The sequence below is a fragment of the Elgaria multicarinata genome, chromosome 1 (genome assembly GCF_023053635.1).
Source record: "Elgaria multicarinata webbii isolate HBS135686 ecotype San Diego chromosome 1, rElgMul1.1.pri, whole genome shotgun sequence".
NCBI classification, from domain to species: Eukaryota; Metazoa; Chordata; class Lepidosauria; order Squamata; family Anguidae; genus Elgaria; species Elgaria multicarinata.
This window is the reverse complement of record NC_086171.1, coordinates 126,577,547-126,594,065: the sequence shown is the minus strand read 5'-3', so window position 1 is coordinate 126,594,065 and position 16,519 is coordinate 126,577,547. Positions and strand designations below refer to the sequence as shown.

The following is a 16,519-nucleotide window of genomic DNA, read 5'->3' as shown; positions in this document are numbered from 1 at the left end:
TGCCCATGCTGAGAGGATCCTTTGGTCTCCACCACAAAGGGATTCCCTTCCTCATGATCTCTACAATTTCCCCTTTCAGAAACCACAAGAGAGTACATCTTTTTGCCTGAGGCGATACTGCAGTGCCATCTTAGGACAGACAAGAACAGACTTAGCTGAGCTTCCATGTTCCTGGCAAACATTTCATTGATTTCAACTTCTGTCAGAGTTTGTTACCTCAACAAAAATCTGGCCGTTCTCTTCAACAGAGAAGAACCCTTGAGTTGGGGTATTGAAGAGGGCCGTCTCGTAAAGTTCCATGCCAAAGGTCACATTGCCGAAGTGTGTTTCACGTGGCCAGTACATAGGAGGCTTCGGCGCTTTCGGTTGATGGAATGTACAGTTGAACTGGGATGGGCAAAACAAGGCAAATTAACTTAAATAAGCAAGAAAAAGAAAAAAGAATAACATCACTGGAGGTGCGGAAGAGAAATGGTGATAATGTTCCACCTCAATGTATAATCACATTAAAGCAGAGTATAGCACAATCTATTTTTATCTCAATTAAAAAAAATCTGTGGTTCACAAACATTTCATTAATGAAAAAATCAAGTATTTGCTCTGGACTCATCTATTCCTTGACTCAGAACTGATTTCCCCCCTCCCATCCGGCTTGTCTGTGTAGCTTGCCCATGGCTCGTACACACTGATCGCCCCCTCCAAACAATCTTCTGACCTTTCTAAAGCAGCAACTTTGAGAATCTTTCATGGTGAAGCCCTCTGTATCAAGTAAACCACTCCATCAACCCTACATGTACACACAGCAAATCAGAAAGATGTGGTCGTGCTTGTTTACATTCTTAGCCCAACAATGAGTAGATTAGGGAAGGATAGAAAAAAGCAATATTGGGTCATGGCATGCCCTGAGGCAGATGTAGGCAAACTGACTGTTTTAGACTACAACTCCCATAACCCCTGACCATTAGCCATGCTGGCTGGGGATCTAAGGTTCTTGGCTGGGGTGGGGGACTAGGGAAACAAAAAGCTCATGGAGAAATATTGCGATGTTCATACTATTGTTCCCCAGCATTTATAAATCTGAAGGATTGGGCAGAAAGCCTCTCATAATGCTTTGAAAAGGAGGTAAATGGTGGACACCCCAGCTTCAGTTGCAAAGGAGACATAGGCTCAATTCAGACAACATATTAGTCAACGCAGTCTGAAAACTCCACTCAATGGTTGAGTTTTTAGGAGGTACTCCTCACACAATATGTTCTAACTCCACCATTGTGTGACTGTGGGCTACCGTGGAATTGAATAAAATCCATTGTGACATTTGATTGACAGTTCCTCCACTGTCTCTCCTCCCCCGGTCCTTCCGATGGTATCCCATCAGCTATTGCTGGGGGGAAAACCCAATCCCAGCAGCTTTCTTAGAGTGGCACTTGCTCTTGCCAGGGAACTCTGTACCCAGTGGGAAAAGTCAACGCAACAGAAAACTCCATGGAGCCCTCCACACAACATGCAACACAACAGTTGTGCAGGAACTCTCCAATGCACAGCATGGATATTGAGCGTGGAGTATTTAAAAAAAAAACACCACCACATCACCATGGGGTGGAGTTTTTCCGCCAAACAACACATTTCTCAGTGGTGGTGTAAAAACTCCACCGTGGAGTTCTAAAACCACCATTGAGAAACGTGTTGTCTGAACTGAGCCATAGACTGTCCTGGAATCAGAGGGAAACTTTTGCTTCACTCTACATCACAAGGAAAGTTTACCTCAGAATCAAAATTCTAACGAACAATAATTTCACAAGCGCATTTTCTTTATGTAGCCAGACTATGGGAAATTGATACATACCACCACAATTTCAGGCCGACTGGAAAACGTGATTTCTGTTTCATCTGTGTCACCAGGGAATCCGTTATCCCCTGATTCCATGTCTTCATAATCAACCGCCCAGCCACTGGCTTCAGTTGGTGATGACAGTTGAATAACAATCTTTAACAAAGGAAGGGAAAAAAGTATTTTCTATTTGGGTCCTAGTTCCATAGCATTTAACCCAAATGGTCAGAAATATGCACCAAGAAAAGTTGCAGATGGGGAACATCTAATGCCATCAGAGCATCCTTACACCGATTACTGTTTATTCCATTTTATCCAGCCCTTTGAAGGTGGCTCATTCCTTCTTATCCTCACAGCCATTCTGTGAAGGAAATTAGACTGAAATGGTGGCTGCGTTCGCATGTAAAACACAATTTAACTCTAGTTTACCAAGGAAGCCATCTAAATAACCCAGGATTTGTAGTTGGTTTATTGAAGAATGTAATAAGTTTAAGCTGGAGTTTATTTTAAACCAAGATTCCTTCTTTGCATGTAACAACAAGCCAGGAATTGGGCAAAGTGAAATTGAATGCAAGGGAGGGGGAGAATGTGGCTTCACTTGAGCTCCTTTGTGTTTGTAGCCCTAAACCATGGTTTAGCATGACGTCAAACTCTATGGTATCTTGTTTAAGGTTACCAGTGTCTTTTGTAGCAGGGATTTGAACTCCTCTATTCACCACTCCCTACTGGCTCTCTAAAGGCAAGCTTAGCAAGTGTGAGGAAATGTCTTCAGCTTGTTTCCAAACCTGGAGTCAAGTTGAGTAATAAAACTATTGTACAGGCCAAAAAAACAGCCTGGGCATTGGTATGAAGATGAATATACCAGAAACTCTATCGTTGCTTCTGGTAAAGCGATATATTCAGCACTGTTAAAAAATAATGGCTCACTGGGCTGGACTTGCAACACTTTTCAGTAATAGATATAAAATAACAATTGGTAAAGAGTTTTTACTTTCTGCTTATTTGGTCTCTTTTTTAAAGGTACAGATATTTGCAATCGCCTTTTCTACTTTAACTTACTTACTTTTCTCATTTTTCTCCTCACTCCTGTATCCATTCAACTCCCCCCCCCGCCACTCCTGCAACTATGATTCTTTTAACTCCGCTACTATAACTCCTCCACTGGGCTGCCTTATTTTTGTATGCAAACATTCTCCACATACCCCACTCCTCTGCATTTCCTGACTGTTCAGCTTTTCCTTAACTCAATTTCATCTTTGTTTGCTCAGATGTTGGATGCTTGCTCTCCAAAAGAGTACTCTAATGTTTTCAAGCGGTTGCTATTTTCAGACAGTTACTTTCAGGCATTTCTCTATCAGCTTTGACGAAACTGGCCTGAGCTTCAGTACTCAGAAATATCTGTGCTTTGGATCTTGAGTAAGAGATAACTATTGGCAAGTTTTGGGTTAACCCCACCATTAAAGACGGTGGGCCAACTGCTGAGTTGAGATCCAGATGTGTATTTTTCCATAGCCTGTTGATCCATGGTTTTGGTTGGGTATATCTCTGGATCAACAGCCAGAAGGTCTGGCCAAGAAAGGGTTTTTGGAGGATTTTTTGGTTTGTTTGTTTTTTAAAAAAGAATATTGGATCTAGCTCTGTCTGATCAGGTTGCCTTAGCTATATTTGAGTTGGACAACAAGTTCTTGTATATTTGCCAAAATTGCCACCATGCACTGAAATTTCAGAAGCCAAGAGATGCCTCTGCCTGTTTAACCAGAGCTGGCCAACGTCTACTCAAGATCACAGTGAAAATGCTGAGGTAGTGCTGAAGATAAAATTCTATTGCTTGCATAGCCGCTTTGAAAATCAGATCCTACACTTGGATTCAAAGTTCAGCTGCTAAACTTATCTTAAATGTAGAATCACAGAATTGTTGAGTTGGAAGGGAAAGATCATCGAGTCCAAACCTTTGCCAATGTGCAGGAAAACCAATTAAAACATCCATGAGAGGTGGCTGTCCAGCCTCTTCTTAAAAACCTCCAGAGATGGAGAACCCACAACCTCTGATGGTAAACTGTTCCACTGTAAAATGTACTTCATAAAACTAGGTTCCCTTGCTAAGTACTCCTGAACAAAAGTACAGACAAACATTTTCCTTTACAATAAAAACTTATTTGAGAGCTGCCAGGTTGATGTACCAGGTTCAAACTCATAAATAGGTTATGACAGACAGCTCTGAGTATCTTTGCCATCTCTTGCTTGAGATGTGTACCACAACACAATGCATGATCTGACATTGCCACATTATACATTTCCCCATTCCTGCCTTTTATCATTGGTTTGTAGTGAGCACAAGGAGGCATACGAAACTATACAACACAAAGTGTAATTACGCATTACAACGAAGTGAGGGCAAAGAGATATGGAGCAACAACAGCCGGTGTTTCTTCTAATGTATAGTTCAACCCTAAGCAGCACTAGATTTGAGATCAATGCAAGGTTGCAAATAACCAGTCTCCTGATCTTAAGAATTTCCTCCAGCCAACTAGGCAGGAAGAGGTGCATGTGTAGCCTCCTATGTGTACGCAGCAAAGGGGAGAGCATACAACCTCAAGGGGCAACCTTCCTAACATAGCTCTATTTAGGAGAGACCTCTGCTCTGAAGGGGGCACCGTGGTTGGGAACATTCCCCACATGCTGCCTCCGTAAAGGAACACTGTGTTAAATAGGGTTCAGTTCTAAACACAAAGGGCCATTTGGCAGGAGTAATTTTTATTAGAACAAGAGACTGTAGGGAAAGGGTTAAGTGCTCTCCCCCCTCCTCCTGCATTTCTTATCAGATTTGTAGCCCCCTGCAACTGCATTTCAGTACAGGAGGAAGAGGCGGAGGTGGTGGTGGTCAGGAGACTAGTCCCGCATGGCATCTAGTTTGCCCTTGAAAGACTTTTGCCGTTAGGTCTGGGAAAGAGAAATGAAGCAGCCATCACTAGCCCTGAAGAGCAGAGGGCTCAGCAGCACTAATGTCAACTGCTCCCTGCCCCCCTGGCTCCCCGGATATTCTAAGAGCTGAGAGAAGGCAGGGCAGAGAGTTCTAGTTCTGTCCCTGTGGTCTGGAAATGAGGACAGGAGGAGCACTGGTGTGGGTGGTGAGAGGGGATGTTGAGAGATTGGCTCAGATGTGGGTGGAAGGTTGCATTAATCCACTAAAAATGCTTTAAAGGTGTTTGATTCACTGCAATTCAACTGGAAAGCATTCTTGCTATGTGTTGCACAGCCTGTACAGCCCACTCAACGTCTTGGCATAGATTTATGTCAGGAGGGAACTCCTCTTCTGGGGCGGTGGAAGGAGATGCACCAGGTGGACCATCTTTTCAATACGCTTCCATTTATTGCACTGCCTGATGGGATGCATTTAGTGATTTCCAGGCTCTGAGGAACGCGTCATACCCCCAAAGTAGAAACAGGGAGCAGCCGTGACTCATGGACTATGCCTGAGAGTATTGCACCGATATATGTGAAATGACTGGGACATCTTGCTGCAAACCTACTATCCCATCAGGTCCAATAAATAAATAAACATCAGAAAAACAGTGACCACATAATGACAACCCATTATTGGTTGTCAGGACTGAGTGAGTGCACTGCCTCCCACCTGCTTACTGCTTCCACTTCATTTCCACTTTTGTAAACAACCTAGGAAAAGTCCCATTCCTGGGTTGTTCATCTTGACATGCGAATCTGGAATTCTGAGTTGTGGAGGAGGAAAGACCCCACAGTTTCAACCCAACAAGAAACCATGGGTTAAAATTCTGGGTTGCTTCCCCGTCAAAAACCCAGAGTTTTAGGTTTGCAAATCTTGACAAACAACCCAGGAATCGGGGTGTCCCTGGATTGTTTACAAAAGCAGAAGCAGTGAGCGGGTGGGAGGCAGCCACAACTAATAATGGGTTCTTTAACCTATAGTTAAAGTGCGAACCAGGACAATATTGGATTATAACACATGATACAGGCCCCCAAACAACCCTTTTTCCTTTAAGAAACTTACAGAATTCAGATATACAACGTTATCAAAGGGGTAGACTATCTGTTGAGTCCCACAATCATGCAGCGATGACTCCAAGATAAAATGGGTCCTGTTTGCTTTAGCTCGGCATTTAGGATCCAGCAGAGAGAGTTGCGCCCCAATGTAGCCACTAGCCTAAGTAGTAAGAGAACACAAAGCAAAATTATATCCATAGCTACAATCAGGGCTCTATATGACAATGGTGGGTTTTTTGGGGTTTTTTTAAAAAGCTTACTACTAAGCAGTTGTACTGTCCATCTTGTGAAATTTAGTATCCAATTAACATGCTGTCAGGAATGCAAGCTAGTAACCAGGCCAGGAAACAGGCAGGCTGGTAATCAAGAAGATAAGTGAGGATGGGGAATGAGAGGGAAATGTGAGCCCAGTCTCCACATGCTACTGTTTAGAATCAGGCCAGAGGTGTGAGAACCTCTGCATTATTTTCAATATTATGGTCATTTCTGTGTGCACATTTCTGTAGTATATGTGGATTTCCTCCTGATATGCAGATTTTTTTGAGTAGAGAACTGTACTGCAAAATTTGGGAAAGTGTGAATTTTGGTGTGCAAGTTTGGTTCAGCAGGTGTAAATCTGGTAAATTCAGACATAACAAATTTCCCAGCTATCCCTATGTGGGATTGTCGCTGTTTTTCTCATACGCAGCACACTCCACCGTTTATTCAACATTCAAATTATTCTACCCTAATTTACTCTAATATGAAATAAAGACACCGTACCAACCTCCAGGGAGTCTTTTGCTACAGCGACAGTCATTGATGTGTCATCACATTTTACTGACAGGGCAACATCAACGCTCCCCTGCACTTCTTCTGGTTCCGTAACTTTTGTAAGGAGCTTGTCAAAGCCATGATTGGCCATGATCGTGTCCATGGTATCAGTTGATGGCAGCGCTCCTTCGTGATCGTCAGGGAGGAAGTCAAAATGGACGTCTCCACCACCCAAGGGTGGGATTGGAGGGGACAGTGGGCTGACCCCACGCAACAGTTCCTGCAGCTCTGGTGGAAGGAAGTGGTCCTCCTCATCATTCATTTCTTCTAGAGAAAGACAGGAATTTGGAAACATTAAATTGCTCCCTCCAATTTCTTTAGAGTTAGGGCTGTCCCTTTTGCCCCATGCTTCCCCCCGCCTCCCCTGAAAATCTTCCCAAGCTGAGAGTCAGTGTGGTGCAGTGGCGTGGACTGGCTCTCAGGAGACCTTGGTTCTAATCCCCACTCGGCCATGAAGCTCACTGGGTGACTTTGGGACCAGTCACTGAAGCTCAGCCTAACCTACTTCGCAGGGTTGTTGTGAGGATGAAATGGAGAAGAGGAGAATCATCTATGCTGCCTTGGGCTCCTTGGAGGAAAGACGGAATGTAAATGTAACAAATAATTAAAATTAATATATATTTAGCCCCTAAGATAATTATTTGCAGTTACCTAGGAAGCAGGAGGTTGTACCCCAGGCACAAAAATCACAGATGTCTCAACATCCCTAGTTGAAAGCCACTGGACTTTTTAAAAATTAGAACGTGCAAGGTTAACACGTTCATCTCACTGACGTAACATTCCCAACTAGTGTCCCCTAGAGCAAAAATGTCTCTCTCATGAAAACTGCCACAAGTCTGATAAATCCAAGACTCCTGGAAACTGGGCGAGGAGAGCTCAAGAATGTTGTTGTACTTGATATAAACCAACCTTCTTCCTTACCAGTGTCCTCGAGCCGTAGGTGAAATCGATTAGCAATGCGTGCTTTTGTATAAGAGGTAACTGGATGATAGCCACGGGAATAAGCCCATGTGATCAGACTCTCATGAGAGGAGGGGATATCAGATAATATGGTTTTAGTCATCATCATAGAACGTTCAGTTTCTTTTCCAAAGCCAACACTGTTTGCTGCCTGTGCATAAAGGAGACAAAAAAACATTAGGATTCTACACAGCGGTTTTCCTAGTCTTGCAAGACCTTTTTTTTTTTTTTTTAGGCAGATGTTACATTTGATCATCCTAATGTTTTTCCTCTTTTGTGGTAAAAATTAAAATGTGAGGAAAAGCAACTTTTTTTCCCCTTGAGCATTTTATACTGTTTGTTTTATACTTTGAATGGTCTTAAGTTTTTGTGAACTGCCCAGGGAGCTTCGGCTATTTGGCGGTATAAAAATGCAATAAATAAATAAATAAATAAATAAATACCACTTTCATGCTATTCTGGCGTCACTTTGATTTCTGAGACTGATTTCGTCGCCCATAATACCTGCTTCGTTTTTACTAAACATTCCACTTTGTTTCTAAATTTGCTTGTCATTGATGTGGCCAAATATTTCCCACTATAGAACTCTGAAAGGTTTACTGGTGGTTTGCACGTTATCCTCAGGCTTTCTTTCAGACCCAGAGCTTTGTATCAAAATACAAGAAACCAATTTTCCTCTTTGCTTGTCAACGCAAAGATTTTCAGATAAGCAACAAAAATTCCAGAAGGATAATGCTCTTTGGGCAGGGTTGTGGGGGAAAGCCTCTCTCTCTCTCCCTCTCTCTCTCTGTGTGTGTGTACATACAGGTGGGCACACAGGTGGATGCACACTTATATGTATATAGTGGAAGCTGGTGGCTCTGACATCAGTGGGGCGGTGAAAATGCTCCGACTTTCAGTCAGAACTCTAAAGGAGTGGATGGTTCTGACTGAAACCTGCAACAGATTCACTGCCCCCCTGATATCGGAGCCACCAGCCTCCACCACATGTATAGATAAGGATCCACACAGCTGCCTACATTTTGGACTCTCTTCAGGTGTGTGGTTATGAGACCTGTCAGATAAGTGCCTGCACATCAAAATTTACCAGTACACCATTGGGAATAATCATGCCATGAAGAGAAGCACTTCATTGTTATGCACTGTGAGAGGAACAGAGTAAGCGAGACAAGCAATAGGAGATATTTTGGGCTGAGAGAGCAAGTCCTTTTTCAAGCACACTTGCTCAGAAAAAGAAAAAGAAAAAGCTTGGAATGAAGTGACCGAGATAAAGCCTGGTGTTTGGCTAGGACTCTATGGGAAAGCTTCACAGCACCACTAAAAGGCTCACTAGCTTCAGTTCAGTGAAGTTATTTGCACAACATTAGTGTAAGTTGTCAATATACAATATCTCTGTATGGTGCAGTAATGTGAAAGGGCCAACCAAAACAGGGCAACCACTGAATGAGTCACTGTGCCTACACTTGCCACATTCCCATGTCAATATTTCCCAGCATATGGTCAACAGTCATCCTACCGTATGGGGGATGAATATGGAAGACCGCTGCAGCACGTAAAATTTGCAGAGAAAATATACCTTTTTCATGGCCAAAATGCCTTCTGAAATCAGGACAGGGGGCAAACCAAAAAATAAAGAGCACTCAAAAGGCAATCCCTAATCCTTTGAGGACTGGGGGGGGGGGGGAAACACCACGTCGTCGTTCTTAAGAATGAAAGTTAGCACTATGAATTCAAGACTGAGCTAAAGAAATGGAATCTTTCAAAATCCTTGTTTGAAAGGGCCTTTGGTTCTCCTATAGAACATACCAATCTCTCTCTCTCTGTGAACCAGGTGGTACTGAAAGGAGTTCCATTAACAAAAAGGCTATTGTTAGTACTAGCAAATCCCATTCCGAGGGGAGGATGATCTCTTCCTCTTGAGCTGTGCCTGCCTTTTCAGCTTCTGCCCAAAAGATGATCTCTTCGGCGGACTCAAATCTGGATACAATTTTTTACACATGTTTCAAATAAGCAGGCGAGTTCGGACTGATTGAGATTGCTACGATCCTTAAATTTTGCAGGATTTCCTGTTCTCCCTCACGCTCTTTTTAATGTTAGATAAAACAGCTGAACAAATATATTTTTTCCAGAAGATTATTGTCATAACTGGAACTTGCCAGTTTCAAAGGGTTGTTTACCTCTTTGCACTATATGACCTCTGTTTGTGCTCTTGCACTTATATTAGGGCATATTTTTGGACTTGTGTGTCTGAAATAAAAATACGATCCCAAACTAGAAATTGATTTCCCTACTGGTTAAATGAAGTTTACTCTGAAGCATGTATAGGATTTTACTTTTTTTAAAAAAAATATCTCCCACTTGGTAGGTGGTCATGCTTTAAGAAAACAAATTTGGAAGGGAAAGGGTAGTTCTCAAATCTAAATTCACCTTAGCCCTACTACGGCTGGGATGGATAAACTAACATTTTCTTCCTAAGCCTCAGAAGTAGGCATTACAGCAAGTCCTTTGCTTTGGCCATTGGTTCAGGGTTGCTTCAGGTGTATATTTTCTATGCAGAAACATTGTTTATGTATGGGTTGCATGTGATTAATAGCACAACCTTATGTACATTTACTTGGAAGTGAGTCCAACTGCACTCAAAGGTGCTTACTCCCAGGTAAATGTGAAAAGGATTGCAGCCCTGCAGTGCAATCCTCTGTATGTTTACTTGGAAATCCTGGTGTGTTCACTCTCTAGTGAGTATGCTTAAGATTGCAGCCTCTGTCTTTCAGAGAGTAAGGATTACAGTCTCCTTCAAAGATTCACAAAAATGGACCAACCTATCTGTATTACCTTCTATGATTCTGCACATCCAAATCACCACTATGCCAAATAAACCCCTCAATTTTGTTTAGAGGCAACCCAATTTTTAGCATTTCCTCTCGCCTTCATAATAATGCCTTGCACAAACACCACAATTTGCACTGAATGAAAAAACTTTAGGAAAATTGTACAGAGTGAAACTGGTTCAAGCAAATAAGAATATAAGAAAAGCCTTGCTGGAACAAACCCAACATCTGGTCTAATAGCTCATTTCAATAGCGATCCATAAGAAGCCCATAAACAGGCCACGAAGGCAACGCTGCCGTTTAGCAACACATCCAAGCAGTATCTCAAAAATGGTTGATCACATACCAGCACTTGGTTGCATACAAGTAAATATACAGTTATTGTAAGATGATGGGATAGGAGGATTTCCCCCCACTTAGGTATGATGACCCTTTGTTCAGAGCTACTTCCAGCTCCAAGAAACCTATTGACTATGCAACGTGTACATCTGCCCATTGGCCAACAACATTTAACCAAATCTAGCCATGGGCCAATCATATCCAGCATGTAACATGTTAAAAGCTAATTCTGAGTTGTCCCTTCTCCATCCAACACAAGATGCTCTAAGGGATGTCAATGGGGGAGCCTGATTTAAGTCTAGCTGCTCTCCTAGTTCACTCAGTGTAGATTTTAGATAGGCCAGGATTTCTGGTATAGGATTACTGCAACACTTCTACTGAATGGTTGTGGCACACTCATTTATGAATTGGCTGTATTTACATGTGCATGGGGAGACTTGCATGGTCATCTAGTCCCTTTGGCCTCTATGATTGTGTAGCTGGAACTCATAGAGGAGACTTACATAAAGGGAATCCTCTGCTTCCAATCCCTCTGGGCATTTTCTTTAAAAAGCCTTGGCTATTTCGTCAGTGAGGTGTTAAAAAAGAGCTATCAAGTCTTTATCTGCAGCAGGCAATATGTCTCTCAGGGATGGGAAAGATTCAGAAATGAGGGGGATTCAGTGACACAACACCCCCTAACGAACTGAGTCGCTCATCACTCAGTCGCCAGGAGGGGGGGGGGACTAACAGCCAGAAATGTTAGCAAAAGAGGAGGACACAATTCAGACTGATGTTTGTTATCATGTGCTCACTTGTTCACATAAAAGCGTAAGCTGTTAACAGCACTGTGCCTCCTCCAAAAGAAGTAGTAGTGCCGTATCTACTTACAATCGCTTCCAGTTTCCCCTTCACGTCATGTGACTTGATGACCCAATTGACACGCATTTCGCACTTCAGGATAAGTACAAGATCCCTGACAAGTGTGGTGTCTGGCCGAGATGGTCGAATGTCAATGATGATATCCACCTGGAAAGCACTGAATGTGGAAAATAAAGGCAGAGTGAGAGCCAGCATGCCAGAAATTTTCAGCTATCAACCTCCTTCCAATCCATCATGTTTCCAGTGTCTGGCCAGCTGATTAAAATGCTGGAGTTTATCCCAGACAGTACAACATGTGCAAAACAGACTATTACGCCACACATGCTAAAACAATTTTACATAACAATGGAAACAAATTGTTTTTTTGGCTAATAATTACTGCCCAACAGCTTTCCTTTCTCGTTTAAAGGTTGCTGGCCACTCATTCTCTCCGTTTTGGTGTGGGTTAAAGAAAACCACTTAGAACTTGCTGTGTGTGAGCGCACGCGCGTGCAATGTTTTCCCATTTCTACACTGCAAATTTTAGATGTATATTTAATTGATTTCATTCCTTTGAAGCAAATGTCACCTTATCACATCTCAAAATAACAACTTGGCAAGATCACCATGGAAGAAGAGTTAAATAATAAGCTGGAGAAATGCATCTGCCTGCTGAGCTTTGGAAAGTCTATTTGCTAGGATACTTGCACATGTCGACTTACTGTGGCTTTATTTCAAATTCTAAGTGATATATAGGTATTCTAAAGGGCAGCTGTCAAAGATTTTGCTGGCTGCTTTAAATCAGGTTGTGATTCCTCACTCTTTAGCTCTTGATTGTGAGTAGTTCACCCTTCCACCTGTTCTCTCTTCCAGTTTTCTTCCTCTTCTCAGTATCCTTCTGTCCCCTTCATTACTTCAGAGTAGCCCCTTCCAACTGAATGGGCTGCTCTTTGCTGCCTCATCAGGTGCCCGCCTCTTCCTGTTTTTAGGCCTCTGCTGATTTTACCGCTTATTCCACAGGCCGTTCTGCCCTTCTCTGGGCTCCGACCAGCTCCACCAATGGCGGCAAGGGACTCTTCTGCAGGCACTATCCCTCTGTGACATAAGGGCTGCTCAGCCAAGCCCAGCCAGAGGGATCGCCACACCACCTCTTCAATGGCTGAGTTTGGATGACACACTAATCAACAGTTCCTATTATTCCCATTCTGTTCCTATTATTCCCCCCCCCCAGTTGACTAGCGTGTCGTCCGAACTCAGCCAATATCAGAGCATTACAATATACACCAAAAAGTGAGACCCACCCCACAACTTTTCACATATTGACAGATGTGAAATCGATGAGTACAATCTAGATTTATAGGATAAAAGGAGAGAGAAGAACATGCAAGCTCATTTGTATTTGATGATAGGACAAATATCATATAGGATAGCTCAAATAGGACTCCCCACCCCCTCCCTGGAACCTTTTGTTCTTGGGATTTTGCAGTGTTGCAGAACTAAAAGAAAACAAAGCAAGGTCTAGTAAGAGGTCCTAAATATAATGCCACATTTTAATCCACTTCCAAAGGTGTTTGAGAAGCACTCATAGAGAACACACAAGTCTTTTCATCCAGTTTAGGTCACCTCTCTCTTAGTTTTGCTTGCCTTCATCTTTGATTCAAAGGGCAAACACTTAGCATAGAGACCATCTGCAATCCAGGCAGTTCTTTGTAGTTACAAATACAACAGCTGCCCTCCTCATAGCTTTTAATGGATTCTCAAAACATTTCACTATGTGGCGAGGACAGGAGTAAGCGTCCTCAACTAAAAGAAATAAATATGTTGTTTTTCCCCTCATTTACCCCATTGGTTGTTTTTCTCCCCATGTTTGCATATGTAAATCTAGCTGTATAGATCACCAACATTAAACTACTGAGGACAACTATTACTACTCCCCAAGCTTTTCCTCTAGGCCTTTACTTCTGACCTTATTGGGAAACGTGTAAAAACAAATAAAACATATTTGGAAAGTGACAAGAAATGGAATATTTTCAACATCCCATGCGATAATTATTTTTTACCATAGTTACCAATATCATGAAGTTATTAGCCTACTGCTTAATAGGATAATGGAAGCTTAAGGCACAAGCAAATGGATCTATTCTCTAAGTTAAACTTTGAGCCAAATTTGGAATGCCCACCCATGGCGCTTACTCTATTCCTGAAAATCATGCAGGGTGGCCAGCTGTCCTACTTTACAGAGGCCAGTCCTCTGTTTTGGAGAGCTGGCACAGGACAGTCTTCTGTTTGACGGTTTCCTCTCTTTAAAGGGCTGTCTAGTCCAAGGCCTAATCTACTCCAAGCAGGATAGTGCACTATGAAAGCGGTATATAAAAGGCAGGAGCCACACTTCTGCTTTATAGCGGTACTGAAGTGCACTGACACCTGTTGGGGACCATGGACACAGACCATATTCCGCTTTCATACCGCTACATCCTGCTTGGCGTGGCTCCTGCCTTTTATATACCACTTTCATAGTGCAACATCCTGCTTGGTGTAGATTAGGCCCAAGTCTGGTTTAAAGGCAAAGAACCATAAGAAGGGAAAGTCAACAGGGACTTGAAGTTGTCCATCAACTCTTAGCAGCACTTGCACAGCAGAATGAGGAGGCACACAGGCCTCCTAGTCAGTCTTTCTACTACAGTAACATGTCTTGTACTTCTCTTTAAATAATAGTTATTCTTTCTAAATGTACACCTAATATGCATATGTGAACACTATGCAAATTGGTGTCCTCTTTTTTGGCGATGTGTAAGTGGCCACCCTAACTGGGGTGAGATGGGGGGGGTAGATCTTGGTCTCCTCTGCTTCCCCCTCCTACCACTTATGGTACTAGATGTTAACGAGTTCTCCAGAGATCATGGAAGCACTCTAGGGGCGAAGCAGAGTTTGAACAGGGCACAATCAACTAAGGTTCCTCCTCAGAGTTTTAGACCAAAGCCCAACATCTTTATTCCTCTTAGCAGTATTTTTGACCTTATACAAATTTGACACTTGGATTCATAATTTTAAGGCAAAATACCACATTCTGCTTTAATATTCTTTGCATACTAAGCACCAGATTTCTCCCTCGTTCAAAACGTTTGCCCTAGGATGTTGGAACGCTTTATTTCAAAGCACCACAATCGAAAGGCATTTATATCAATTCTACTTTTAGAGAGTTTTGCTATTTCCACTCCCCACCCCCACACCCCCATTATGCATTCACAGATTTTCTAGCATATCTATTCTGAGAGAACACCAATAAATGCTTCTTATTGCCATACTTCACTTCTCTTCTACACCAGCTTTCCCTAACCTGATGTTGTGCAATGTTTTGGGTTACAACTCCCAGCACTCCTGACCGTTGGCTATGCTGGCTGGGGCTGATGGAAGTTGAAATCCAAAACACCTGGAGGGCTGCTCTGACAGCTGCTCCATGCTGTTAAAGCTTCATAATGGGCTGAAATCAAACTGGTGAAGCTCTTTCTGGTTTTGGAAAATGTAATGTGATTTGGCCTTTACGTGTATCGATGAGAGTCTGGTGTGATTAGTTCAATTATATGAACTTCTCTTTCGTTGCCAATGCTGGACACAATGCAACCCTCTGCTGCCTTTGTTTGTAGATATCCCGCAAGGTAGTTCAGAGAAATAAAGTTCTTTTCTATTTTGCATCTTGTAGGGAAAAAGTGATCTAAAGAGGGAGAGAAAGAGAGGAGGGAGAAGTATTTAACACATGCTGCAGTTCTACCGAATCGTTATTAGATTATCAAATACAGTTGTAAAGGTTAAGTTTACCATAGTGACAAGCCAACTGGTTATTGCTCAAATAGGTTATTACTCAAAAGAAACCGAGGACAGAATTCCAGGAAAATCTGTTAGCACACAATAATGAATTTATAAACGAAGTGCATTTCCACTTGCAGATTCCAAGACGTTATAATTGATAGGCAGCAGACAGGAGACAAATATAGATTGGGGAAATATTCTTTACCATTTGGAACTTGTGTGGGGTTCCTATTACTAGCTACATGAAAAACTCAGGACACTTTCCTTCTCATGGGACAAAACAGTGTGGGCCAACTCCACTGGATCATAACTTAAGGGCCTCCCATCTACGAATCACAGTTAATACACTATCTTGATTCCATCATTTGCTTTAATGGGGCTTGGAAAGGATTACAGTTGTACAGCAGCAGAGGCCTGGGGCAGCCAGAATGCTTAAACCTGGTTAGTGGACAGTGCAAGACTTCAAAGCGAAGTGGGAGCCTGAAACGTCGATTCCCACCCACCCCGCCACCCAAAAGGTCTGACATCATTCCCAAGTCAGGCCTATCCTCTTTTGAGCTCTGCTGAGCATCATTTCCTCCTGGGGATCATGGGGCTGAGCTTTAATTTTTGAACTTCAAGCCCCATGATCCCCAGCAGGACACTTTTTGTGCATCATTTGCAGCTGTTACCGCCCCCCCTCCAAAGTTAAGGCTTTTGGGGGAGGGGAAGGTGGAGGGAAGACTGGCAGGGAAATGACTGAAGGGCAGAACAAGCTCAGTTTGACTTGTGCCCAATTTAAAGGGGGATGCAACCGACTGAAATTTATTTTCTGGAGGATTCTGTTCCTCTCTAACCACAAAAGTCCTGCCAGTAAAGGACATGCATAGGATGACACCAACAAGCTTTTCAAGGTGAGGGAATGCTAATTTTGGTCCTGTTCAGACGACATACTATGCCAAAAACGTTCGGGTGCCGGGTTCTCCTTCCTGTTCCTGAACCAGTTGCTGATCAATTACTCAGTGAGCAGGAAGAGACAGAAACAGTTGCTTCCTGGCCCCACCAAATCTTCAGCCCTTTCCCCCTTTGCTCTTTCTCTCCCCTC

General features: G+C 42.8%; 1 protein-coding gene across 1 annotated transcript in view; it reads right to left on the bottom strand.

The window, feature by feature from the left end:
* TGFBR3 (transforming growth factor beta receptor 3) overlaps positions 1-16,519 on the bottom strand; it is a 173,763-nt gene that overhangs the window by 24,027 nt on the left and 133,217 nt on the right. Inside the window, exons 6-12 of the mRNA XM_063136429.1 lie at positions 15,172-15,340; positions 11,659-11,806; positions 7,583-7,772; positions 6,615-6,928; positions 5,856-6,008; positions 1,844-1,984; positions 217-387 (exon numbers count right to left, since the gene is read on the bottom strand). Coding sequence (XP_062992499.1) covers positions 217-387; positions 1,844-1,984; positions 5,856-6,008; positions 6,615-6,928; positions 7,583-7,772; positions 11,659-11,806; positions 15,172-15,340 — 1,286 coding nt within the window. The remainder of the gene's footprint in view (positions 1-216; positions 388-1,843; positions 1,985-5,855; positions 6,009-6,614; positions 6,929-7,582; positions 7,773-11,658; positions 11,807-15,171; positions 15,341-16,519) is intronic.